Source organism: Tenrec ecaudatus, chromosome 13, assembly GCF_050624435.1.
Source record: "Tenrec ecaudatus isolate mTenEca1 chromosome 13, mTenEca1.hap1, whole genome shotgun sequence".
NCBI lineage: Eukaryota > Metazoa > Chordata > Mammalia > Afrosoricida > Tenrecidae > Tenrec > Tenrec ecaudatus.
The window spans coordinates 88,865,043-88,892,453 of NC_134542.1; the positions used below are offsets into that span (position 1 = coordinate 88,865,043).

The following is a 27,411-nucleotide window of genomic DNA, read 5'->3' on the forward strand; positions in this document are numbered from 1 at the left end:
GGGCTGGGGACAGCGATGCACTGTTTGGGGGTTTGCACATTCACCGATAGGCCTCACTGCCATATTGAGACAGTCCCACCTTCATCCTCTTGTTAGTGGCTCCTGTGTGGGGACCGCTCACAGCCTGGTGAGAAAACAGTGGTCCTCTAGCCCTTTGCTGGTCACTAGAATGCTCCTTGCGCGCCTCAAGAGGTTTTCACGTCCCGCCTTGGGAATGTGCGTCCTGCCTTAACTACCTTCCGCCTCCTTTGGAAACATGTCCCCTATTTTCTAACCTTATTTCCCAAAGGGTTGGCACCCTGAGTCTCATAAAAATTACAAACAAAAAAACATCTGTTCTGCTTCGGTTCCATCTTTGGTAACTTGAATTTTTTTTCTTTTTCTCTTTGACTTTGGAATCCAACGGATCCCATAGGTTTTGTACAAAGAAAACATGGGGAAAGCTACCCCAGCCCCCGTCACCCCCGAGATGCAGAGAGTGAAACGCAATCAAGAGAACATTAGCTCGGTATTGTCTCTGAAACCAAAGTGCTTTTCTAGTTTGCTAAGTAACCCCTGCAGTTTGGCCTGCTCCTAACCCAGGTGAAAGCCAGCCAAGTCCCATTTACATTGGAGTCTCCTCTGAGTATCCTACTGCTCTTGCCATTAACTGGTTTTAAGCTTTCTCCTTGAGAGCTATTCTCAGTAATAATGTTTTAAAATTAGAATGTTAAAAACGTGTCGGATTTAAGCCCGTTTAACTCCCTCCCCCCAAATTGCATCAGTTTAGTAACCTGACTGGTGCCTCCTCCTGACTCTTGGACACGGTTTGGCTCCACAGGTGTTGTACAAAGAGAATCTGGGGAAGGCCACCCCCACGCCCTTTACTCCTGAGATGGAACGAGTCAAACGCAATCAAGAAAACTTTAGCTCGGTATTTGAGAGGGCAGCGCCAACAACCCACAACCCTAAATTCTTAACAAGCCTGGTTATCCCACTAATTTACCCCCCAGTTCTCCCAAAAGCTTTGTGTATTTTTAAAAGTCCTTCTTCGCCCATGAAAACAAACCAGCCACAAAACTACCCTTCCCCCTCCAGCTGATTTTACTGCGACTACATTCAACCTCTTTGAAAACATCCCTTTACCATCTAACCTCACTTCCTAAACGGTTTGGCACCTTAAGCCTAGTTGTTTTGTTTTTAAAGTATCTGTTCTATTACGTCCTTTGGTTATTGTAATTTTTTTTTGCTACTTGGATCCAGATCTTTTGCTTTACACAGTAACATAGTAATGGCTTGATTTCCTGAGGTGTCCTCATAGAGTGTGATGTAATGGAGACCTCACCCCAGCCGAGGGCTTCAGACCGGGTTCTCCTCTCACTGACGTCTGGCCCTCTCCCCAGGTACTGTACAGAGAGAACATGAGCAAGGCGACTCCGACCCCCGTGACCCCAGAGATGGAGCGAGCTAAGCGCAACCAAGAGAACATTAGCTCGGTATTTCCCAGGCCTAGGAGTGCCGCAGACTTGGAAAATAACATTTTAACATTGTAAAAACGTGTACCTTCTTATTCAACTGAAAATAAACACACTAATTTTTTTTCCAGTGCCAGATTTGGAAAATAACATTTTAACATCGTAAAAACGTGTACCTTCTTATTCAACTGAAAATAAAAACACACTAAATTAAAATAATTTTTTTCAGAGAAAAATGCAACACATTGGAAAAGTAACACGTTAACCCCATAAACCTGCACTTTCAATTGAAAATGTCCACTAAAATTAACAGGACTGTGTTTCCAGGTCCCACAGATCGTACTAAGACCTAACAATAATCGGCAGAGGCGCCTCTGGGGCTGTCTGCCGTAACTATCCGTAACCGATTGGCTCCTAACCTCTCCCACCTCTACTCACCTTTCTCCGCAAGGGGAAGTGCTCTGAAAGGGGTGCCTCCCTCGGCTTTGAGATTTGGGGGAGACTTTAGGATCTAGAAGACTTTGATTTTTCTATTAGCCTATTGGTTTATGACCTACGGCCAGACACCTAAAGAAGCGGTCACTTGGTTTAAAGGACAGGCCGTTTGTTCAAAGCCCTTTCACGCTCATGTGTGAGATCAAACAGCCTAGACTCTGCTGATCCAAGGAAGGAGGCTGCTTTCTCCCACCCTAGCGAAATCACCCCGGGCCTTTTCCCTTTGGGAAATGAAAAATGCCATCTTTGCTGTCAGAGTTCAGTGCGAGCCCTGTCGGCCTCACGCTGACCCGGTTCACTGTTAGTCCTGTGTCTGGCGCTGTCCTTCCGGCTGGGTCACCCTTTCCTCATCCACAGCTGGCACGGCCTGCAGGTAGTAGGAGGACCACCCCACCGACTCTCCTCAGCCCTGCTCTCTCCTCCCTCAGGTACTGTATTCTGACAGTTTCCGCAAACAGATCCAGGGCAAAGCCGCCTATGTCTTGGACACGCCAGAGATGAGACGGGTGAGGGAGACCCAGCGCCACATCTCCACAGTGAGTCGGCCGCTCTTGGTAGCGACGGTGGGCTGGCTTGTTGGGACGTGTGACAAGGGAAATGGCCATCGCGCCCTGTTTTCCTGAAGGGTATGCATGGCATTTCAGGTGAAGTACCATGAAGACTTTGAGAAGCACAAGGGCTGCTTCACGCCGGTGGTGACAGACCCGATCACAGAACGCGTCAAGAAGAATACGCAGGACTTCAGCGACATTAACTACAGAGGCATTCAGAGAAAAGTGGTAGAAATGGAACAAAAACGAAACGAGCAGGACCAGGAGACGGTCACAGGTAATTTCCTGATGGGGAAATGATCTTTAAGGTAAATGTGATTGGGAGAACGAAGGTGACGTTGTCTGCACCCAGGGACGGGAGACAGCCCCTCACTCTGCCTTTTCGTTAGACGTGACAGAAAATATCCATTAGTCTACAGTTTGAAAAGCTACCCTTTATCTTACCTTTTGCTTTGTGGATTGAGAAAAATCCGTTCTAGTCAGTCCTCCTTTGGTGTGTAAATAACTTGGCCTACAGGTGACGGGAAGGGGCCAGGAGCCACCTGCTCTGATGCTTAGCTTCTTTCAGGCCTGCGCGTCTGGCGTACTAATCCTGGCTCCGTGTTTGACTATGACCCGGCGGAAGACAACATTCAGTCTCGAAGCTTACACATGGTCAATGGTATGTTATGCTGTGAAGATGGACAATGCCCTCCCCTTTTAGTGGGCAAGCACCAAAGACGTCTTGTGCCTCCTGAGCTTTCCGTTTTCCAAGTCTCCCATTCAAAACAAACCATCTGGTTGATCAGAGGGCAAAGCGGCATTTTCTAGACAAGTTCAAGTTAGAGACTTTTATTTCATACCTCAGTGCATGTCTCTTCCAGGTCCCCTTATTATCCACCCACCACCCCAGCCCCACTTCAATTAAAAAGAGTTACAAACCTTTCTATTGGGGAGAGAATGGGAAATTCGTAGACCTACAAGAGAATGAATTTGACCTTTAGCTAATTCCTGAGCTCTTTGGGGTCAGGAAAAAGGGTCAAGTCTGCATTCAAACCTTTATGCTAAAAAGTAAAATAAAACTGCTCAGAGCGCTCATGATCTAGCACTGGTTCTCCACCTTCCTAATGCCTCGACCCTCTCATAGTTCTTCATGTGATGGTGACCCCCAACCATAAAATTATTTTCGTTGCTACTTCATCACTGTCATTTTGCTACTGTGATGAATTGGGTGACCCCCGTGAAAGGGTCATTTGACTCCCAATGGGGTCGCAACCGCACAGGTTGAGAACCGCTGCTTCTAGCAGGTAAGGTTACACCCCGGCACGCACAGTTCCAAAGGTATGCTCATGCTCTTCAGAGAAGCCAAGAGAGGAGCTTCTTGCATCTGTCTGGGAGCTAGGACTCTGAAGGATAAGGTGAAGTCTGAATGGGAATATTGTGTTCATTGTACTGAGACGGGAAAGTGGACAGCGCAGACAGGAGGACACACCCTCGCTGTACTGAGGACAATAATCATGCATGACTAAAATTGTGGACGAGTCAGCCAGAGTGCAGTACAGCACTGACGAAACACACACTATTCCTCTAGTTCCTTAATGCTTCCCAACCAACCTGGTTAGTTAGACCAGAGCATGTCCACTGGGACAGACAGAGCTCTTGACACATGGATTCCAGTAGTGAAACCCTGAAGGAAAGGGGGACGGGGGGGACTAAGGGGGACAAAGGGGGAACCGATCGCAAGGATCGACAAACTAACCTCCTCCCCAGGGGGACGAACAACAGAAACACGGGTGAAGGGAGAATAGCGCATGGTGTAAGATATGGAAACGATACTAATTTATTATTTATCAAGGGGCCACGAGGGTGGGAGGGAAGGGGAAAAAGAGGAGCTGATACCAAGGGCTCAAGTAGAAAGAAAATGTTTTGAAAACGAAGATGGCAACATATGTAAAATGTGCTTGATACAATTGATGTACAGATTGTTATAAGTGCTGAAAGGGCCCTCAAGAAAACGATTTATAAATTTAAAAAAAAAAGGAATTTTTAAAGGATTTGTTCCATGGAAATCCACTTAAAAGCATGCTTGGCTGAACACGAACTGAGGATTCATTAATGTTAAGCATGATCAACCAACCGGGGGCCACCCTGCCAATTCCAAGCCCCTATGTCTCGGGGTTAACTGTGCGCCCTGGGGGTTTCAATGTTGGTTATTTTGGAAAAAAGCTCCCAGGCCCTTTTCTGCCACCTCTGAGGAGACTCAAATCTCCAAATTTCCAGGAGGTAATGTTTGCCACGGCCTTTCAATCCTCTCTCCCAGCGCAAGCTCAGCGCAGGAGCCGGGAGCAGTCACGCTCTGGATCTGCCGTGAGCATCAGCGGCGGGGAGGAGAAGTCCGAGCACTGGGAAGCGGCTGACCACCATCTCTCCACCTACAGTGACGGAGCTGTCTTCTTCAACGCGGCGTCCACAGGTACAACGTCAAGTGGCATAAACACTGCCGGTCTCACTGATGCTCACTGCAAAGTGCTCTCTTCTAACGACAGCATTAGCATGTGGAGGGACGCTTGGTGGAAATTATTCTAGTTAAGCTATGGAGAGAACACTGCTCGGCTGCTAAGCAGCGAGCCAATGATGTATGGGGGCACTGGCTCGCTTTAAACTGCTCTCTGTCTCCGTTCAGTTTATAAACACGCGAAGGCCACAGAGCTCCCTCAACAGCGGTCATCTTCAGTTGCTACCCAACAGACTACAGTGTCTTCAATCCCGTCGCATCCATCCACTGCGGGAGTGAGTAAATGAATGCCTTACTCCAACCACTGTTAGTTTGTGATGTGTTTGATAATGTTCACAGATAAAGGTAATCTGATCCTTTAAAAAGTTAATACATCTATCATTCTATAGGTATTCTGGTCTTAAACATTTTTTTTTTAAACCAACATCTTCCCTAACCCGTCCTGTGTCATCAATTCCAACCATAGCAACCTTATGTAAGGTTGACTGACTGAAGTTGTTAACCTTTACCGGAAACTTCACTAATATGTCTATTATAGAGTAGTGGGTGGATCTGAACCACTGACTCTGAGATCAGCAGTCTAATGTCCACAGCACCCCTAAACCAATTTTGTAATACTATTTTTTTTACACATCTCAGGCTTTAACAGCAACACAAAAAACCCCCTCTCTACATCAAATCCAAGATTACACACACACACAGTATTCTATGATTTTGTCTAGAGCAGTTCTCAACCTGTGGGTCACAATCCCTTTTGGGGTCAAACAACTCTTTCATGGGGGTCACCCGATTCATAATAGTAGCAAAATGACGGTTATGAAGTAGCAACGAAAATAATCTTATGGTTGGGAGGCCACCACAACATGAGGAACTGTATGAAAGGGCCGTGGCATTCGGAAGGTTTTAAAGCCACTGGTGTAGAGCAAAGCGCTTGGGTTCAGTGGTCCCACCCACTAATTAAACTAAAACATTTGCTGCTTGGAATCTTTTTTCAAAATATGTGTGTATCTATACCAGGGGAAATCACATGCAATGAAGGGATAAGTCAAATCGTGTACAAGCCACCACTTTAAAACTCAGCTTAAAACACAATCCAGTTCATAACATCACTAAAAGATAAAACTTTTAACAAAATAAATATTTGTATGAAGAAAACGATCTTTACTAAAGGACATAAAAGAAAATTTAAATGTTTAGTCATTATAAAACTATTTCCTTTTTTTAAACTCATTTTTCTTGAAACAAATTAATAAATTTAATTCATCACAATCCAAATAGCATTTCCACGCCCTGGAAATGTGTGTGGTACTCCTAAAATCCATTTGAAATATTAAATATGCAAGAATAACCAAATATAAAAACATAACATGAAAAGACCTTGTCATCCAACAGCAAAACATACTCTCAACCTTCCCCATTGAGTTGATGCTGACTCATAGCAACTCTAGGACTTCCAAGACCGTAAGGTAAATTACAGAAAGATAGCCTCGTCTTTCTCCCACGGAGTAGCTGGTAGGTTTGAACTGCTAGTCTATGATTAGCAGAGCAATGCTTAATCCAAAGTGAGCCTAAGTCCGCAACACATACTATGAATTTCAATAAATCAAAGTCATGGCTCTGCAGTGGATTCTGGTTCAGAGACCATATGGGACAGGGTAGGAGACGAGGGAAGCAGAAAGCCTCCAGCTGGTGGTTTGTAACTGACCTTGTACAGTTATTAGTCCAACGAGCAACTACTATTCCACCAGGACTCCCGAACGTAATACAGAGCTATGATCATGAAACAGGGATCTGCCATGGAACAGACGAGATCAAATCTAGAAATGGATTCTAAAAGAAATACAAACCAGCAGGGAATTTTTTTTTTTTTTGCTGTGAATTAGATGTTTGAGTTATTTTCTGATGGTAGTTAAGTAACAACAAAACATCTGAAGGGGCAAGATCAAGGGTAAGGCTTCTCAAGGAGATTCTAGCACAGCCCTTGCTGCCCTCAATGTCCAGGACATTGCTTGTTGACAAAAAAATCCCCAGCACAACTTTCACGGCCGTTATCTGAATGATGGAGTTCTCAATACTCCTCAAACTTCTTCACACTAAGATTCCATGATGTCTCACATCCTTGAAAAGATACATTACTCCTTGGAAATCACAGAAGGTAGCGCCCCCCCCCCCCCCCATAATCTGAGCTATTCTCTGCCCTGAATTGAATGAACCCGTCTTCTTTTGGAAACCAGTTTTGATTGGACTTCCTGGCGCCCCCTCCCTTTTTTCTTGAGGCACTCCAATGAGACTACCTGCAAGGTTAGTGGTTTAATACTAGTTGCTCCAAGCAACGCTTAAGATTTAGTCTTGGGGGGGAAAACTGTATTGGAAACCTCATATAGGGTTGAGTTGGAATTGACTCAGTGACACTGGGTTTGATTTTTGCTGATGAGTATATTATTGAAAGACCTTGTCCACAGCCATTCACTGATCACTGATGTACATAGATGTCTTGTTTGGAACAAACCTGTGCATGGCTGAGCCAGAAGCCTGGTAGCAATCCTCGTCAACTTACCCTCATACATTTAGCTTCACTGAAAGGAAGTTCTCTTTGGTGGCAGAGTAGCTAAAGCACCCAACGGCTAACCAAAACACAGTATTTTGAAACCACCACAGGAAAAACAAGTGACATTCTGTCCCCAGAAAGATCTATAGCTTTCATGACCTTATCAAGCAGTTATACTTTGTCCTACAGAGTGACTGAGTCAGAACCAAAATATATGCAGTGGGTTTGGTTACTGATACGCAATCAACACATCAAGCTTTCCACCTAAAGTACCCAAGTCAAATTGTTTTTCAAGTTGTCCAACCACAACCATGTACGTTTTTCTTTTTGTCTGATAGGATAAGCAATCCCAAGGAGACAGCAAAGGGACAGACAATGGAGGAGGGGGTGTATAGGAGAGGGAGCAGAGCACCGACAACAGGGGCAGGGAAATAGAAAGGGAAAATTGACCAAGTATCATTCCTCATGTTTTATCCATTGAAATGTATCTCAGGTCAACATTACTGATAAATAACATGATAGTAGGGCAGGACGGGGAAAATAAACAAGCAAAATTATAGAGGTGTAAATATAGGTACCAAACAAATCAGTCAGTGCTGTCAAACTGGTGCCAATAGCGACCCTATAGGACAGGGTAGAAAGGCCCGAGTTCCACAGGCTGTAACCATGAACTGAGGTAGAAAGTCCCATCTTTCTTCGAATTGCTGACTGCAATATTTCCTAACACTGTAGACTTTACTTCCTTGATGGCTGTCTTTTGTGCAATTTCCTTTTTTTTGCAAAATAGACCGAGTAGTCTTGTTTGGGTTTGTTGAATTCATTGTTGCAAACTAAGTATACAGTCTTTTTCTTTTCACCCCACAAATAGAAAATCTTCCGAGCCATGTATGACTACATGGCTGCCGACGCAGATGAGGTATCTTTCAAAGACGGCGATGCTATAGTCAATGTTCAAGCTATTGATGAAGGTTGGATGTACGGCACCGTGCAGAGGACCGGCAGAACTGGAATGCTTCCAGCCAACTATGTTGAAGCTATTTAGGTGCTCCAAAGCACTGGCCTCTCATATAAACCCTTCGGTGAATAACTGTTTAGACTCTTGACGATCACCCAAGTTCTAAAACTGCCTAATAAGTTTTCTGGGCCGACTTAATGTGTTTTCCCATGTTAACCCTACTAAATTCTCTAGTAAAACCAATGCTTCCATCACCAGCGTTTTCAATGAAGTTAGATTTCCTATCCTATGTGGATTTGCACATAAAAACTTTCTGGATTTGCAACATCAAACCAAAAGTTTTAAACTGCCACTATAAAATTTCCGGGAGTTTAAAACTTTGTTTGGAAAGACACTGCAATTTTCTTGTTCTATCAACTTAAGTTAATCTCCACTATGAAAAAACGTCTTTTCTAAACTAGATGCTGAGCATACTAAACATTTAAAGTGGCAGTCCCTTTCCCTGCTTACCGAATGCTGATGCTTACATTTCAAATCTAGAAAAGCTGGTATTTAATGTAAACTGATCAATTGGAAACTAATAAAATCTATTATTGTGCAATAAGCCCCACTGATGAATATTTTAAATGGTCAAGATCTGTAAAAAATATAACCTTTTGTTATCTATATTCTTTAAAGTTAAAAGCAAGTCCACCACCAGTTAGTTGTAAAGGCTCACCCTTGGTGACCAGACACTGACAATGCCCACGAATTGCAGTTTAGCTCAGTATGGCACCCTCTCACATGCCATGAAAAATACACTTCACTATTACTATTCTTTTAAATACTTCTATGATTGTAGGAATCCATGTTCCCCAAAGGTGGTGATTCCATGCCCCTAGGGCAGTGGTTCTCAACCTGTGGGCCATGAACTTTTTTTTTTTTTGGGGGGGGGGGGTGTCACCCAATTCATAACAGTAGCAAAATGACAGTAATGAACAGTAATTTTATGGTTAGGGGGGGGTCACCACACATGAACTGTATTTAAAGGATTGTGGAATTAGGAAAGTTGAGAACCACTGCTCTAGGGGCGCAATGAATTAAGGGAAGGACAAAACGGCAAAAGGCGTTATCTAAACTTTATCCTGGATTATAAACTACAGTACAATTTTTTTTCCTTCTCAGGAAGGCAAATTTTTGTTTTCCTAAATAGGTGATAGACCAAGTAAGTTTGGGAACCAATGCATTAACTATAAATAAAGGAGAGACCTAGAAAAGTGGGTCATAAAAAATATGAATGCTTCTCATGTTTATGGAGAGATATAAATTTCAATTATGCTGGTAATTATATTGCTCACCAACACACACAAATACACGACAAACAAAAATAAGGGACAGAATTGTTGACATTTTATAGCTTTATTTCAGATAAAAGTGCATTTCTTCAAAAATGTTTAGATATCCAGTTTTGACTCGTAAGTGATTAACAAATCAGCTCTCAATGATTCATTTAAGGTTTTATTGTGGATCAGACAGATTCTCCATTCCTCAACCCAATCATAACCAAATAAGAAAATATACTAAATTAGTAATAGGCCTACGACTTCAAACCTGTGTGCAACAGTACACAATCCGATAAAACAAACTGCACTCCGCATCCCCACCTATCAGTGCAATTAAGGACTGAATAGTCATTTTACAAGTTTCAACACATCATTCGAAAGACTTATCAAATATAAATATTTTGTCACTGTAAAACTAATCTCTCAAGAGTTTATCAAGTGACGGGGACAAAAAAATAGGGTTAATAAATGACTGATTTGGCTCCTATCAGTCTTTTTCTAAGTGCATATTTGTCAAGTCTATCCACAGGAGGTAGTGTTAAGATAGGTTGAGTAACTTACCAACACAGAGAGCTTTAAACACTTGATATTTCAATTTATTTCGCAGGTGTGATTTAATGTTCATAAGACATTCTTGGTGTCTCTGTAGCACAAGATACCTTTCCTCCTGACCATTAAGGTTCCTTAATAGCCATAGCAAATACGTAACTGTTATTTCCGAGTTAAATAAGAGGGGGGGTGGGGAGAAGAGGAGAGGATATACTTTAAGAATACAAATATCCTAATATAGGTCTACTTGAATGTAAACAGACAGGAATAGAATCTGGGGAACATTTTATAAACCTAAACAGTGGTAATAAAATTAAGGAATGTTATCAAAAACCCCACTGTACCAGCCAGAAGTAAATAACCAATCGATGGACTGTATTAACAGGGTCTGGCAAACGTTTCCTGTAAAAGGCCAGATAATAAATATTTTAGACTTGGCAAGTCATGCAGTTAGTCTCACAACTATTCAGCCCGAATGAAAACAGATAAAATGATGAGCAGGTACTTTTCAATAGAACTGAAATTTCAAGGACACAGACTTTAATTTCATATTATTTCTATGTGCCACAAAACAGTCCTATTTCAACCATTTAAAAATTGTGAAAGTCCCTCTAGGCTCCTGGGCCATATGAAAACAGGTGGCAGGCTGCAGTTTGCCATTCTTGCTCTATAAAACGTACTAGGCAAGGCTGTCCTTTAGTTTCTGTACTCAAAAGTGATTCGACTCAATTCTGTATTCCTTTACAAAATCCTTGCTATATAAAAATATTCTGTAATTATAGTATTATGTATCAAAATAATTACCTTATATTTTCAGTTCCATGACACTATAATTTGGTCAGTTAACTACAAGTTACCTACTAGAGGTAGGGCATCTAGTTTTGAGTACTTGTAATAATGACTGATGGTGTTTATGGCCATCAATTGTGGTCAATATGTATAGCATAGCTCTCAAAGACCACTGGTTACCAGCTATTAAAAAGCATAAAATAAGGCTTCCAAACATTATGGGAAAAATAATGCAATTCCCACAACTTTCTGAAGTTACCTTGTATGAACTGTCTTTTATTATTAGCCTAATTGCTTTATTATTTTGGCTCAGTGTCTTTCCCCTTCAATGCATCATTTCTCAGTCTACCACAATCACCATCAATATATAAATATACTGTCTAATAAGCTTCTATAGACCCCTTTCTTGGTTGTGACATCAACCACTGAAAATATAGACGTCAGATTTACAGCTGCAGGTAGAGGAAAGCATGATTTTTAAAATTTTAATGGTTAATGTTTGGTTTTAAAATATCTTTTGAGAGCAAAAAGCTTGGCGCTATGGGTATATGAAAGGGAAAAAATGGCCGGGATAGACCACATTGAAAATTTTAATATTCTACTCCAAGAATCAAATCAATGACTAATTCTGTTAAATCAGCATCAATTATTTTTAGGCCGGCAAACCCAAATAGCTAAAGTTTAAAAAAAAATTATATAAGGGAGCTTCCAATCCTTCATGAAATGATGCCAATGTCTTTTAATCCCATTTTTTCCACATTAGTTTTTGAAGTCCCCTTGTACAAACCTGTTACATAATGTATTAATTCACCAGAAACTCATGTCTAATTTTAACATACAGAGAAAAGCAGTATGCGCTGACATGCCAATTAAATAACATCTTTTTCTAGATCCATTTTGGATGTGGGCGCTTCTTAAAAAAGCAAGCTGTAAATAAATATGTAAGAGAAATATAAACAATTACCTCCACAGAATGCCAAGAAAAAGTTAACCACATTATAATAAATAGATCTGATACTTGTGAGATTAATCTGATATTTGTGAGATTAAAGTGTTCCCAAAGGGGCCAGATGTGAAAACAGCTTTAAGAATTCTGAACTTTAATCCAAGCACCTTAAACCAGTCTGCATTCCCAATTCACATAGCTAACTAGTAATAAATACACTAGCTTTAATCATAAGAATTTGAATCTAATTTACAGCTTGAAATCTTGGGGGTACACGGCTAGACTTCAAATATCAGAAACTATACCACACCTAGACTTACTAGAAATGCAGGTCCTATCTCATCCAGAATCTACTGACTCAGAAGCTGCATTTTATCAAACATTTCCAAGTGTGATAAACACTGTCATGTCAAAACTTGTCTAATATTTACTTGAAAAACAGTACTTTTCTAAAATCTTAGCGGGGAATATATATGGGAGTAAAGATAGTCATGTCTTAGCTGAATTTCAACATGTGTTTTTTATGGACTCCCAGACTGGCTAATACATTTACCTCTCTGAAAACAGTTTCTGGAGTGTGTGTTGTAAACTTCTGCCCTTCCTCACTGATTGACAATAAAGGGGATATATAACCCAGTTAATTACTTTGAACTAAGCTAGCTCTTAACCAACATCAGCCTTTTAAAGAAAAAACGAACACAATCCAAGATATTTCCCTTGTCTAGAAGAGGGCTTTAAAAAGTTTGTGGGGGAAATGAGATTAAAATATAATTTGTCCTTGAACTGTTGAAGTCCTTTTGTATTCTGGACACCCTACCATTTTCACCTGCTAATTTTGTATGTCACCTTCATTTTAGGCATAATATTGATAATTCCAAGTTTCAGGATTCTTAATTATGCAAGAAAACCCTAACTTTTAAGCTCATCTCTAGGCTGAACCAATTCACAGGCAAATTTCGGAACTGCCACGACTGTGGAGCTCAATTTGAGTGTGCTACCTTAGGCCACTATTACATAACCAGCTTCCTTTTGTATTATCTGAACTTCATTGCTTGTATACTTCAATAATGGCACTCAATGATGCTCAAATTGCAGAATCTCCTCAGTAACGGCGCTAACAGAAAAACTGGAAATTTGAATGCACTTTGAAATCCATAACACATTTCCTAGAAACAAAAAATTATACTGTACCATGCATACTCCTAGATTTTTGGAAAAAATTTAAGTCAGTTTTTTGAGTGTCCTCATGTACAAATTTGCCAGATTTGTTAGAAATATTTTTTAAAATCTCTTTTAATGGAGTTACCACCACCACCACCACACTGAAGCTGATAAGGGACACGAAGGCTTTCTTCTTTCTATTCAGGAAGCAATCAGGGGAAAATGTGCAGAAAACATATAAGGTAAGAACTTAAGTATCTCAAATACAATCTTAAAGACAATAGCAACAATGGAAATTTGGCAAGCTGGTCCTTTCTCCCAAATACTTAAAAGACACCCATGCGGAATCACGCTTTTAAATTATCTGTGCACATATCAAACTCAGTGAGATTAAAGATTCATTTGTTACCATTTCTGCTAATTGGCTCAGCTCCCCCAAAACTTCACCCCACAGGCAAACAATGTTAGTTCATACAAATATTAAGACACACAGTCACAAATCCAGCAGATTTTGCTGTGTCCTTGTTATTATGAACCTGTCTCCTTGAGCACACAGACCTACAAACCCTTCTTACTGCTTGCTGTTCACTAAAATCCACCTGTTTCTTTACACTGAAATGTAACATAGGAAATCAGCTGTAAGCGCTGTAACCCATAATTATAATTTCTCAATAGTCATTTCTTCAAGTGATAAGATTTGGTTCAGTTCTACTTATAAAGCCTTCTTCTCTCCTTGTCGTATGAACAGCATACTCGGAGACAAAAATATTTCTAACAATGATTTGTGACTATGAAAAAAGACAAGAACTTTTGAAGGTGGATGGGTGAAGGTCCCTTCTGAATATGAGAATACTAACTGCACACAGGGTTATCTGTCCTGTGGCATCAGTGGTACTGTGATGCAGCCCAACAATGTCACTTGCTGTAACTTCTAAAGAACGTGTGCTTTCAGCAAGGGGATAGCTTTCAAATCGACTACAAAACTGAGTTCAGTTACTTGATAGAGAACAAATGAGAACTATTCTGTTAAAAAGGCGGGCTCTAGATACGAGAAGTTGGGCAGTAATACTAGTTGGTAAAATTTACACATGTTTTCATTACTATATACACCCTCCACTTTTGAACGTGAAGCATAGAGAAAAGAACAGCCTCAAATGTCTTCCAAGAAATTGCTTTATAGATGAAAGTATAGACAGACATTAGACTTTATAGTCCAAGGTGCAAATGAAAATCATCATCTTGCCATTAAGAAATGTAAAGAGGCACTCGTTCTAGTGACTGATAACCCTCTTCCAACAAAAGTAGTGATTTAAAAAAAGTAGGGGTCTTACAGTCAACGTGTCTTATTTTTGTAATTTCACTCATTGTGGTTACTCCAGATAATTAACTGATGTTTTAACTAAGACAGATTTTAACTAAGAAACTATTTGTTTTAGTTGAAGAAAGAATCCTTTAAACACTTGTAGCAGGCCCATGGAGCGCTATCCTGTCCACACCGTTAACATGGTATTTTATATACACAAAGTGGTTTCTACTAAACAAAATCAAGACATTCACAAAAAGCTGCAGAAAAACTCGTGCAATTAACAAAAGCTGAAATTTATAAATTAAAACGCTATGATCTATACATAATGTACAAACAGTCATGCATTTAAAAATGAATCCTGTGTCTCAGTAAGAGTAAATTCTCACAGGCAAATGCTGCTCCACAAATATTTGCTAACGCAAACAAATGAAATCTTAGTAAATTCTGCATTAATATTTTAATCCCAAAAGTTAAGACTTTTGGCACGTTTCTTGAAGATCATAGAAACCTTAACACTTGCAAAAACATCACAACTCTTACATCTCTTTTGAAGTGTTTTACCAAGAAAAATTTTCTTCAGACAATATGTATGAATAGGAAAATGAAGTATGAACACCTTTCAACAACTCAGCAATAATTCAAATAAAAAATTTTCAACCTTAGAGTATTTTACAATAAATGTTTCTCCAGGATATGTATGAGTTAATGAAAGTCTGAAGTAGATGTATACTTCTGCTTTTTGCTTTCATCTCATTAAGACATTTAAATTCCTTGAAAAACTATGCATAGCAGCTTGGAAACACTTTACAGGGGAACACCGTGATCTTACATTAACAAACTCAGAGGTCATTGCCCTCAGGGTTTGAAATGCAAGCAACCAACCTTGCAAACACTGTTTCTTCTTTCTGAAATTGTGCTATAGTTTATAACTTGTTTATTCAATCCACAAAATAATGATGTCACTATAACTTCCAGTGTCTCCTTAAAATACTAAGAATCTTCACGGACTGGTGACCTCCAACGCGACTGTAAATTTTTAATGATAGAGTTTGCCATGCTACCAAGTTTTTCGTGCATTTCAAATAGTTGGCTTCCCGAATATTTATGGAGATCTTCTGCATTTAGCTGAAGGGCAAGTGCACTGATCTGTGCCATGAGATTTTTAGAAAGTGGGGATTCTAAAGGAACAGGATCCATCAAATCTAAAAGGAAAAAAAAAAAAAAGAGTCAAGTCTATACTAAACATCTATGTATCTACAGCCACTAAACACTATCGTTATGGATCATAATCTTCATGAAAGATCTGACTTACATTTACTAGTTCATTCGAATCATATAGGAAAAAGCACTCCTACCCAAGTTACTGGGAACCCTAGTGGCATAGGGAGCAGCTAAGCATGGAGCTGATTCGCCCCAAGGTCAGTGGTGTAGGCTTAACACTTGCTCCATAGGAGAACTGCTCTTATAAAGATTTAGTCTCAGAAACCCCAAACCCGCTGAGGGCCACTATTAGTCAGAATGGACTCAATGATAGTGAGTTTTGAGGTTTCTAGGTCTCAAATTTAGATACCAAGTAGGCAAAAATAACTACCTTTGTGGTCAGGAAAAAGAAGACAAACTACCTAGCATAGCGGTTCTCAACCTGTGGGCCGCAACCCCTTTGGTGGTCAAACGACCCTTCCACAGGGGTCACCCAACTCAAAACAGTAGCAAAACGACAGTTATGAAGTATCATAAAAAATACTGTGGTGGTGGTGGGTTCACCACAACGTGAGGAACTGGATTAAAGGGTCATGGCATTAGGAAGGTGGAGAACTGCTGATCTAGCATAACCTACTCTGTGCCATTAGGTAACCAAACTACCTTTAAAATAATAACGTAACTGAAATGGTGTAGTTTCATTCATATTTGAGACTTAGATGAGTACAAGTTAGCAATTAGAGATAAACGAGAAAACTCAAAATTAAATTAGCTAAAAAAAATAGCTATTTTTACAGATGCCTTACACATTAAAAATGAGCTTCTAAAAAAATTAACACATTTTGGTAATACCTGAGACAAGTTTTTCTTCATCAGCAGTGGGGGACTTATTTTCTATTCCATTTAATGTTTTATCCGAAATATCAAAAACTGGAATCTCTTCAAGCCCACGAGACTTTACCTTAATCATACAGTCAGGTCAGTAGGGGGGGGGGGGGGGGGGAAAGACCAAGTTAAAATAATATATGACAAACAGCAGTAACATTGGAAAAGAATTACCATAATACTAGGGGGCTTCAAAAAGTCTGTGGAAAAATAGAATGAAAAGGAGGGTGAGGGCAGCAATTATACATATGCCCTCCTCCCTGAGAGATGGACAGCAGAAAATGGGTGAAGGGAGATGTCGGATAGTGTAAGATATGACAATAATAATAATTTATAAACCATCAAGGGTTTATGAGGGAGGGGGTAGCGGGAGGGAGGAGAAAATAGAGGGCTCAGGCAAAAAGCAAATGTTTTGAGAATGATGATGGCAACAAATGTATAAATGTGCCTGAAACAATGGATGGATGGATGGATTGTGATAAGAGTTGTATGAGCCCCCAATAGAATGATTTAAACAAAACAACAAAAAAAAGAAAAATGGAATGAAAAGACAATGGAATTCTTTCAAAGCCCTCTTTGTATGTTCCACAACTTTTTACAAGATACCTTTATTATGCTAGTATACTTCAGAAAGTACGTTTTATTAACAAAAAACGTAAAATTATTTATCTAGGAGACAGTAGGAAATTTTTGGTATTTCCAAGCAGTTTGTTTAGAAACAGACATAAAAGTGAAAATTTACGGTTATGGATTTGGAAAAGAAAAATCCAAAGCACACCATTCACTTTCTTAGATCTTATCAGGGTCCATGGAGTACTGAGAAAACACCTCAACAAATTAAACTAGCTAACAACAAGGGGCCTTGGTGGCATAGTGGTTACTTGTTGGGCTGCCAACAGCAAGGGCAGCAGCTTGCAACCAGCAGCCCAGCCCTGTAGTAAAGATTAGTCTAGGAAACTTACAGGGAGGGCAGTCTTACCGTGTCCAATAGGGTCACTCACTATATGTCAGAACAGACCCCATAATGGTGAGTTATTAAAAGCTCACAAACAAAATATAAAACGAAGGGCTTTCTGTATTTTTCATGTATTCCTAACTTTTTATGTCACTGAATACAGAGGGTATTTGTATGGGCTCCATGAGATAATTATAAAATTACATACAAAATTTTCTGTACTTTTAGATACATAGGGAAGAATCTATGATTTCAATAGTACCTGCGAAAAAAGAAACTCTGCAAAAGAAGCCAGCCAGAGGTGCTACACATTAAAATAAAATTATAACTACAAATTTCCAAGTTTTTAATAAATGTATGGCTTCAAACATTAAAGTATTAGGAATATTAATATGGAAACAAGTATTTACAGAAGTGAAAAAGAGAAGAATTGAATAAAAGACAATTTAAAAATTTTGTGGTGCGATATACTTAAAAGTACCAAGTGAACAGATAAGAGCTTTTGATGCATGGAATCCAGAACGGGTAACCCCCTCAGGAACAGTAAGTAGCAAGAGTAAGCTATATTACGGGGGTAGGAGGGAAAAGGGGGGGCTGATCACAAGGTTGGATAGATAACCACTAACCCCCACTCCCCAGGGGGATGGATAATAGAAATGTGGGTGAAGGGAGACAACAGACTGTGTAAGACATGTAATAATAATAATGTATAGCTGATCAAGGATTCATGAGGGTAGAAGGGTGGTGGGGTGGGGGGGGGGGAAGAAGAGCTGATACCAAGGGCTCAAGTAGAAAGAAAAAGTTTTGGAAATGATGATGGCAACATATATACAAGTATGCTTGATAGAACTGAGTTATGAATAAGATCTGTAAGAGCCCCCAATAAAATGATTAATAATAAAAAAGTACCAAGCGAACAAACTTCTTTTTAGTTACGATGTAACTTTTAAATGAAGTTACTTGTGAGTAAAAGGAGAAAAGGCCATAAAATTCTAGATTTTAAAATGTAAGTGCTATAATCACATTGCTACAGATTTATGCAGAGTTGGTAATAAAGAGCCTCTGGCAATTTTACCTGCTGCTCATGATATATTCGGAGGGCCTTTTTCACATTGGACACTTTAGGAGAACGGATAGGAAGGGTTTTTATTTCAGATGCTGTAAGGGTACTCAAATCACCAATTGTTTTTATATTCTTGGCTCTAATGAGTTGTCCCAGGCCTCTTGCCCTTGAATGAATGAGGAAGAAAAATGGAAAAGTGTTATACAAAGTTAGTTTGTTTATATTTTCTTAGTAGAGGCCTATCAACTTGAAGTATTTACTTACTTATTTAAGCTCTAACATAACTGAATTCCTATACTCTTGTGTAAGTCCAGGCTAATCTAAGGCTGTATTCATGATAGGCAAAGACATGTTTAAAATGAAACTTGAATCTGATGTGTATGACAGGATTTTTAGTTTATTTTATTGGTTTGCAATCCGTAGTACAATTGTACTATCAATGCTCAGCAGGCAGTGCTGCTTTAAGCTAGAATCTAGGGTCGAGATTATAGATCACTAGTCAGGCTGGGTACACACAACAACGCTTGACTGATCGGCGTAACTATCATCCTACGTAAAGACCAAGTCTCACCATCCTTGCCTCTCAGGAGCCCCTCTGACTGCTTCCAAGGCATTATGTCTGTTCTTTCTTTTCAAAGTGCAAACAAATGGTGCTTTCAATATTTGTCATCTGCACCATTAATTCAAAGGCAGTGATTCTTCTTTGGTCTTTCTTATTCAACGTTGTAAGTTTAACACCCATGAGGCAATGGAGAAATACCATGGCTTGGGTCAGGGGCACCTTGGTCCCCAAAGTGAATGTTCTTGCTTTTCAACATTTTCAAGGTCTTATGCAGATTTAACCAATGCAATGCTGCTTTGACCTCTTGACTGCTCTGTTTCCATGAGCATTAATTGTGATGGGTGATGCAAGACATCCTTTACAACTTCTATCTTTTCTCTTTTGATCATGTTACCAATTGGTCTAGTTGTTACTATTATAAATAATTCTTATTGCCTGACCTGGCCTACTTCAAGAATGTACTCTCCTTCTAAAATAGGTACAAGGAGTATACAGTAGAACCCTGGACCTTGAGACTAATCTTTTCTAGGAGCATCAAGACGCGATACAGTTGAGTCCTGAATCAATTTTTCCCATAAGAAATAACTGAAAACGGACGAATCCATTCTCAACCACCAAGTTTTTACCCTAACCTTGTCTTTTTAGACAAAACAATTAAGTTCTGAGTTAAATAATATAATTTAAATAAGAGACACCAACATAAAAAAGGTCTTTAACAGCTACAGTATGGCCCATCCCTTGAGACTGAAGAGGAACTAGATCTGGGGACACGGATGTGGAGAGGCGGGATGGACGGAGGCATTATTTGGAAAGGGAATTCCCTTCCATAAAATAAACTGGTAATTGCTTTTCAGGAGATTTCCCCCTTCTTTGTCTTTTTTCACTAGGACTTGGCTGGCTTTCTCCAGGAAAAAAAAAAATCCATCTAATGTATTCTGCTGTTGGTATTTCCTTAACTGTTTTCTAAAAGGGTTTACTAAATTATCACCAACAATATCCATAACACGATTAACCAGTTCCTTATCATGATTCTTTTCAGAAAACTTTCTTAGGACCCACTTAAAAAAAAAAATCTAAAAACAGTACAAAAAGCCACAAAAACTAAGAATATTATAACACTTGGAACATAGTCGCAAAAGGTTTAAAGAAGGCCAACTGACTCTACATGACCAAAACACGAACTGCTTGTTTTAAAAAAATCATGTGCGTTGGGTCGGATTCCAATGATTTGTTCAAGCGCCGATGAAAAATTTTTCCAACCTTTGTGTCTGATTATATTGAGTTGAGTACCGGGATTCTACTGTATTCGTCCTAAATGAGAACCCTCCCAATTATTTCTCTTAAATTATGTGACATCTTGTTGTAGAAGTCAGAAACATAAACAAACACTTACCACATGTTTGATGTAATCTGAGGTAAAATGATATCAACTGGCGCCACACAGTTCACCAAAGCAGGGTAAATACTTTCTGTTGGGCATGGGATTGATTCTTTAGCCATTTCTACAATCTTAAAATAAATTTGTAAAACTGTTAAAAAGCGATCACCTGACTGAACACAAAAATATAAAGTTACACAAAAACTAAAGCACTTCTTACTAAACACTTCTTTGAGCTCTTAAATTTAGGGCTACGTGATCCTGGGGACAGAATTCCTTTGGCGGAAGTGGTATTATGCTAGACAGAAGGAGAAAAAAAACACTCACTCAGAACCCTAGATGGCTTCAATATTCACACCCAGACCAACAATTTCTTTCCAATTTCAGAAAACATTTGCAAATGAATGGAATAATCAAATGCCTAATCTATTACTTGGCTAGATTATAATCACAGTTTTCACCAAGCTTTATCTGCTTACCAAGCTGCAAACAAAGACAATACATCCAAATCAAAGGTATTTTACTTAAAGCCAAATCGCTCACTGTGAGCCGTGCGCCTCTACACAGGCATCCCGATACATAAAAGCCCACGGCTTACCTTAGATTGTGCAATAGGTGAAGTTTTAACACTTTTTACTATAGGAGAACTATTTGAAGAATGGGACCTAGCAATAGAGCAGCGCCTATCAATGTCATCTGCCAATCCTGCTTGGTATATGGGATCTGCAAAGGAGACACGGCGAACCTGAAAGCACAAGTTGTTTTCAAATTTTTAATTAACAATAAAGACTAAAATCAGACATTCTCATTAGGTGGATAAAATGTAGTTTAGAACCTTAATTTATTTTACTAACAACAAACTCTGAACCAAGTACAGTTGCTCTTCCTACAGACAGTTTTCAAACAATACTGCTCAATACCACCAACTCACTCCTAAACTGTTCCTGTAAAATACAGAATAAGGGTTAGGAATAATAGAAACTCAAAGAAACTATGCATGGTAGTGGAAGTCTTTTCTAAACACTTATGCTGACTGTGCAAGAGTATGTACAAACCTGAGAGTTAATTAGCATCACTTGCATGATTCTAATTCACACATGCAGATTTATTCCAAATAAAATTTACTTAACAATCTGTGGATGCCTGTAGATAAATTATCTCAATATCCTGTTGTTGTTTTTTTAATCATTTTATGGGGGCTCTTACAGCACCCCATACATCATTCTTATACATATGTTGCCATTATAATTTCCAAAACATTTTCTTTAAGCTCTTCCCCCCCCCCCACTCCTCCCACCCAATACAATGGGTCTTAAAATTTCTTAGATGTGAGGAAAGGCACCATGAAAAGGTCAGCTAGCCTAAAGAGTTTTATTTTAAAAACAAGGTAAATGCTAATGTTATCTGAAAGAATCTTGAATTTACCAATGCGACCCAGATAACAAGGGGCTTCTGAGACGATCTGCTGATCCAGTGACATTCAAGGCACAGAGGTTAATAATTTAGAAGGTTTCGCAATTAATTTCAAGGACTTCTTCAAAAGGGGTCACTTGGACAGATTTTAAAAAACAAAAACAACCCCAGGATGGCTGTTGTGGCTTAGTATGAAGGTGCTTTAAGAAACATGAAAACTACACATGAGGAAAAAGTCCAAGAAAGTTATATCAAGAACATTATTTTTTTCAAGAACATTTTTTCCAGCGTGACAATGCACCTGTTCATTTCCCAAAGGATGTCCTGTGATAATTTTATTGGAAAACCTTACCTTATCCACCCAAATTGACCTTAACCATTCACTCTTTAATTGCCAAGCAAAAAATATTGAAAAGGAACACAATTTGAGGCACTAAGTAAGAATGCCCAAACCACTGTTCTGATGTGGTACAAACTTGATGTGGGAAAAGGAGAGAAACATTGCCCCACTTTCAGCAGATGCTAAGAAAAAATGGCTTCACTCTTAATTTTAATAACAATTTCAAGGATTTTGTGGCGATGTTGTAGTATATTCCATCCCCTCATATATTAAGAAATCATTCCCAAGCCATTCTATCTTAATAAACTTTTCAAAAACTTCTACGGCTGACTTCTTCCTTTTCTAAAACTACCATTCTCTGTACAAAAAGCAAAACAAAACTCCAGAGACTGGGGGGAGGGGGAGAGCCATTGAGTTGTTAAAGACTCATAACAATGCTATAGGACAGAGTAGAAGTACCTTGTCTTTCCCACTTGGTGATTTCAAACTGCTGACCTTGATTGAGGGTAGCAGCCAGTATGTAATCACTATGCCATCAGGGCTCCCCACAATTCGCTTCACAAAAACACAACAAAACTTAAGACAATAAGCCGTCTTCAAATGGCAGGTTCATTTTCAAAATTAAATGAAGGAATGGCAAAATCTTTTCTGAAGATCTCAGTTCTATTTCAAATTATGAGCACAAGTTTACCTACTTGAGCACTTACAACTTTTCCTTCTAAATTCCTTTATTATTTTTAACTAAACGTGTGCAAGGTACAGGCCCAGGAGCTACAGTATACACACAGGTCAAGCCTGTTTCCCAATTTAAAGAAGCTATGGTTCAGTGTAGATTTGCATATAATTAAAACTGAATTTTATCTAGAAATAGACAGGGCAATGCAGGAAGATTGTAGGAGATAAGATTTGGGTGTTAAATAAGTGAACGCTGACGTGGAACCGCATACTGCCACAGGATGCAGAGCTAACTAACCTACTTAGTCACTGGTAACCTCAATCACGTCCATTGTCTACCTGGGTTTCCTCTATTATGGCATAAGGAGCAGAAAAGACCACAAAAGAGCTTTCTGTTAAGTTTTGACAAAAGCGAGCAATATGCAGATACTAAAGATCTTTGGCCTTATTGTGCAGAATCTGAAGATGCTCATTCTCCTTTTTAAAAACTTGTTTTAGCTGCCCTTTTTCCTTAGCTGGCATGAGAATCAAAACATCTTTCACCAGTTTTGCTATATGGCAAAAAAAAAAATTAAAAAGTGCATCAAAAAAGTTCATGTAAAAACTTAAAATAGGGGGCGAGGGGATTAAAAGATCATGGAATTTCCCCCATGCTAAGTTCCCTTATGTTCCAAATAAATAGAGACTTATTTTATAGCACTGTTCTAGTACATCCCATACCCTCACATGACTCATCTTTCCCGGTCATTCTACTTTAATAAACGTTTCCTTTTTGGGCATCAGCCCTCCTACCTTATTAAGGGGTGATGGGATCTCGTCTTCTGGGGGCCTTTTTTGTCCTCTCTTTAAAATGCTGGTGGATGGAGACGCTAGAGGAGACCAGACACAGCGTGCCTGCATGCCACCAGGACTGCCATTCGTTGGCACAAAGGAAGGGTCGAGTTCCCTTAATTTCTGAGGAGATAAGTCATCTTCTGTTATCCGCTCAGAGATGGCTGTTTCAGGTGTTATCAACTGTGATGGCTCCTCTACTTTCTCGGGAATATTCTGAGCTTCCATTAAAATTTCATTTTCCACTCTCATTTGATGGTCATTTAACTTTGTTTCTTCAGATTTGTTAAGTTCAGTATTTGCTTCGGTGCTGTTAGAGACCATCCTTCCTTCTTCAGTGTCCATTTCAAGTATTTCAGGAACACAGCTGTCAATTTCTGTATTTAATACCTCTTTTACAACTTCTTCTGTTTTAGAAGTTTTAGTTGTCAGAGCTCCAGACGCTAATTCTTTGACATTGGTTTTGGCACTGAAGTCATCAATTTTAGTTCCTTCACAATTTTCAATTTTAACATTCACTTCTTCAAATGAGCCTGGGTCAGATCTATCATGTCCTCCATCAGATTCTCCGACCGCTTCAAATTCAGAAATCTTACCTTGTACACTCTCTTTTATCAATGGAATAGTACTCAAATGACTGATGTCTGAATTAAGTTCATCAGCTGCCGTGTCTTTAGTGTTCAGATTTTCAGCTTCAGATTCATCACTTCTTTCATTCTTCTCTTCTGTTCCTTCTTCTTCTTCAGACCGACCAGCCTCGGCCTGCTCCTTGTCAGAGACGCCAGCTTCAGGTCTGTTAGTTTCTAGATCCCCCTCCCTAACTTCTGCTTCCTCTGGATTCAATTCTTTTACTTCACATGCGTTCACTTCAACATTTTCAATGATATTTTCTAGAGTTGGTTCCTGTTCTAGGCTATCTTCTGTTTTTTCATCCTTAATATCCAAAGAAATTTCCGTGGAAGCATCTTTAGAATCTTCTAAATACAAACCAACTGATTCAAAATTTTTATTAGGTGGCTCTTGACTTCCAAAAGATAACGCTTCACTGGCATCCATGTCACATGTATGAACTGTTTCAGAAGAAAGAATTTCTTGAATGATATTTTCTTTTGAATCAGTTTCCGGTACAATTAATGAGTCAGTAGAAGTAATATTCTCTCTCTTGAGACCCACATGAGAATCCACACTGTGCTGTTCACCTCTAAGTTTTTCTTCGGAATACAGATTCTCTTTGGCCATTTCTGATTCGGTTCCAGGTGTCTGCAAGTCTGTCTGGTTTGTTCCACTGGTCTTCACGTCACGATCGCCTGTAGTGCTCTGTAGCCCGGCAGATGGTTTTTCCTGTGGCTGTAGTTTTTCACCACAGCAGTCGCAACCCTTCGACCGCCTCACCCTCCTGCTTCTCTTGTGCTGGCATTCAAGAGTTTGGGAAGTCTTCTCAGCAAGCAATGAACTGTCTAACGGCCCTGTTTTGGAGGACTCTCCTACACTGTTATTTTCTGAAGACTCTCGCCTGTGTAATCTTTTATTGGCATTTCTTGTCCTGATACTCGACTCTGGCACAGGCGGACTTGTAAAGGAAGTCTCTGCACATTTGGCTTTACTTTTCCCCTCGTTTGCATTTGGCACACTGTCGACGGATAAATCTGGAGCTATTTTAGAATTCTGAATTATAGTAGTATTCTCATCTTTTTTATCACAAGTCTTAGAGGCGCCTATTTCAGAACTTATCTTATTAGGTGTCTGATGGTCAACCTTTGTGCATGCCTGTTTGGCTCCTTTTTCTTCTTGCTCTTCAGGGCCAACACTGTCATTGCTGGGGGTTTTCCACTTCCCAGACCTCTTCTTTTTAGAACCCTCTTCTTTTGTCTCAGCACCCTCAGACTCTGAGTTTTCAATACTGGAAAGTAAGCCTTGAGACGCTCTTCTTGTTTGGTACCGCGTTCGTCCTCTCCTCAGTTTCTCAGAAGACTTCTCAACATCCTGGGCACCATTTCCCTCTGACTTAATGTTCTCGGGGTTTGTTTTTTTCCTATTTTGGTCCATTTCAGTGGTAGTGCTAGTTTCCCCCAAACTCTTCTCATGCAAATCACCTTTTTCAATCATGCTTTCTTGAACTGTCTGTTCTGATATCAACTGATGCTTTGGAAAGGAGTCGTCTTTTGCACGTAGTGGACTCTTCTGAAGAACCTTTTCTTCTTCCTTATGCCTTTCCCTTTTTTGCTGGCTATTTTCCTTGTCTTGGCTATCAGGGGTAAATTCTACTATTTCTGAACGTCGCCTTAAAGATCGTCTAAGGGTTTTCTGAGTTGTTATCGGAACCTGACTATCCTCCTTTACCGGTGGCTCCCCTGGAATTGTTGCTGGGGGCGTGTTTTCTTTGGACTCCAAATTAATTCCTAAGTTTTTCTCTTCTACAGTGCTTTCCAATACTACATCATTTTCCACGGTTGGTGTAGGCTTAGTATCTTCATATTCCATTGTGGATTCTGGAAGACCAGCCTGATTATCAGACAGAGAGTCTGTTGGACTGAGCAAACCAGGTGAGTTACTGTCTAAAGCTACCATGCTATCAATAGATTCCTGGGTGTTTTTCTCCACGTCAGATCTCAGTACAGGTTTAGATCTTTTATTTCCTGTTTGTTCAGCTCTGCTCGATCTTCGACCTGCCCTCTTCATTCCATTCGCTGGTTTTTCCGAATCGGGTTTTGAGTCAGCCACTTCTCTCTTCTTTGTTTTTGGTGCAGGGTCTGCTTTAGCGGGGCCTTCCTGTTTTCTTTTCATGGAAATGGTCGCTGACATGTTGTTTAAGGGAGATGGGCTAAAAGGCCTGTTTTCTGAACCATCGAACTTTTCCAAGGTAATAAAGGTTTGCCTTCGGCTTGTTGGCTGCGGAGGAGTTCCAGAAATCGTAGCATTAGAAACCGAGCTGCTGCTGCTGCCACCAAAGGTATTCTCTGCACGAGAGGCACGCTGAGTTGAAGTTCTCTTTGATGAAAGAGATTTTTTTCTGGAATCATTATTATTGCTTAGTTTTTCAGGGTTGGTTTCTTTAACGGAACCACATTCTTTATTTGAAAGGGAAGCCTTTTCAAGATGCTCAGCCACATTAGAGTTTTCTGTGACATTTTGAGGAAGGATGTCAACTTCCATTTGCTCCTCCTCCTACAAAAAATGTATATTGACTAATCAGCTAACAGCATCCAACGTTGTGGGTGAAATGGAAAACTTTAATTCAAGAGGCAACTAATGGCATTTAATATACTGAAAATACTCCAAAGGTGGTGATTACCCCCACCTCCCGAGCTGACTCCAACTCATAGCAAGCCCCAGAGGACAGAGTAGAACTGTCTCATAAAGGTTTCTGACATCCTCATTTTCCTTCTGCAGAGAAGTGGGTGGGTTTGAACTGCTGACCTTATGGATAACAGAACAATATCCAATCTGCTGCAATTCTTACAAATTCTTACTTGGAAATATGCCATTAAAAGCCAAACAAATTTAATGTAGTTAGGTATGTTTATAAACACACATAATTC

General features: G+C 39.7%; 2 protein-coding genes across 6 annotated transcripts in view; one reads left to right on the forward strand and one right to left on the reverse strand.

Moving 5' to 3' along the window:
• Positions 1–8,646, forward strand: part of NEB (nebulin) — a 236,896-nt gene extending 228,250 nt beyond the window's left edge. The window contains exons 139-147 of the mRNA XM_075529049.1: positions 416–508; positions 821–913; positions 1,383–1,475; positions 2,378–2,485; positions 2,594–2,777; positions 3,069–3,161; positions 4,800–4,952; positions 5,163–5,269; positions 8,411–8,646. Of these exons, the coding sequence (XP_075385164.1) occupies positions 416–508; positions 821–913; positions 1,383–1,475; positions 2,378–2,485; positions 2,594–2,777; positions 3,069–3,161; positions 4,800–4,952; positions 5,163–5,269; positions 8,411–8,584 (1,098 nt within the window). The 3' untranslated portion in view covers positions 8,585–8,646. The remainder of the gene's footprint in view (positions 1–415; positions 509–820; positions 914–1,382; positions 1,476–2,377; positions 2,486–2,593; positions 2,778–3,068; positions 3,162–4,799; positions 4,953–5,162; positions 5,270–8,410) is intronic.
• Positions 8,647–9,901: 1,255 nt separating this feature from the next.
• The window catches only part of RIF1 (replication timing regulatory factor 1), a 60,046-nt gene continuing 42,536 nt past the window's right edge, over positions 9,902–27,411 (reverse strand). For 4 of the 5 annotated variants that reach the window (XM_075529778.1, XM_075529777.1, XM_075529775.1 and 1 more), the window contains exons 30-36: positions 23,834–27,037; positions 21,212–21,358; positions 20,834–20,911; positions 20,629–20,744; positions 18,686–18,839; positions 16,623–16,731; positions 9,902–15,772 (exon numbers count right to left, since the gene is read on the reverse strand). In XM_075529778.1, coding sequence (XP_075385893.1) covers positions 15,561–15,772; positions 16,623–16,731; positions 18,686–18,839; positions 20,629–20,744; positions 20,834–20,911; positions 21,212–21,358; positions 23,834–27,037 — 4,020 coding nt within the window. In that variant the 3' untranslated portion in view covers positions 9,902–15,560. The remainder of the gene's footprint in view (positions 15,773–16,622; positions 16,732–18,685; positions 18,840–20,628; positions 20,745–20,833; positions 20,912–21,211; positions 21,359–23,833; positions 27,038–27,411) is intronic. The other variant, XM_075529779.1, reaches the window with a different exon arrangement.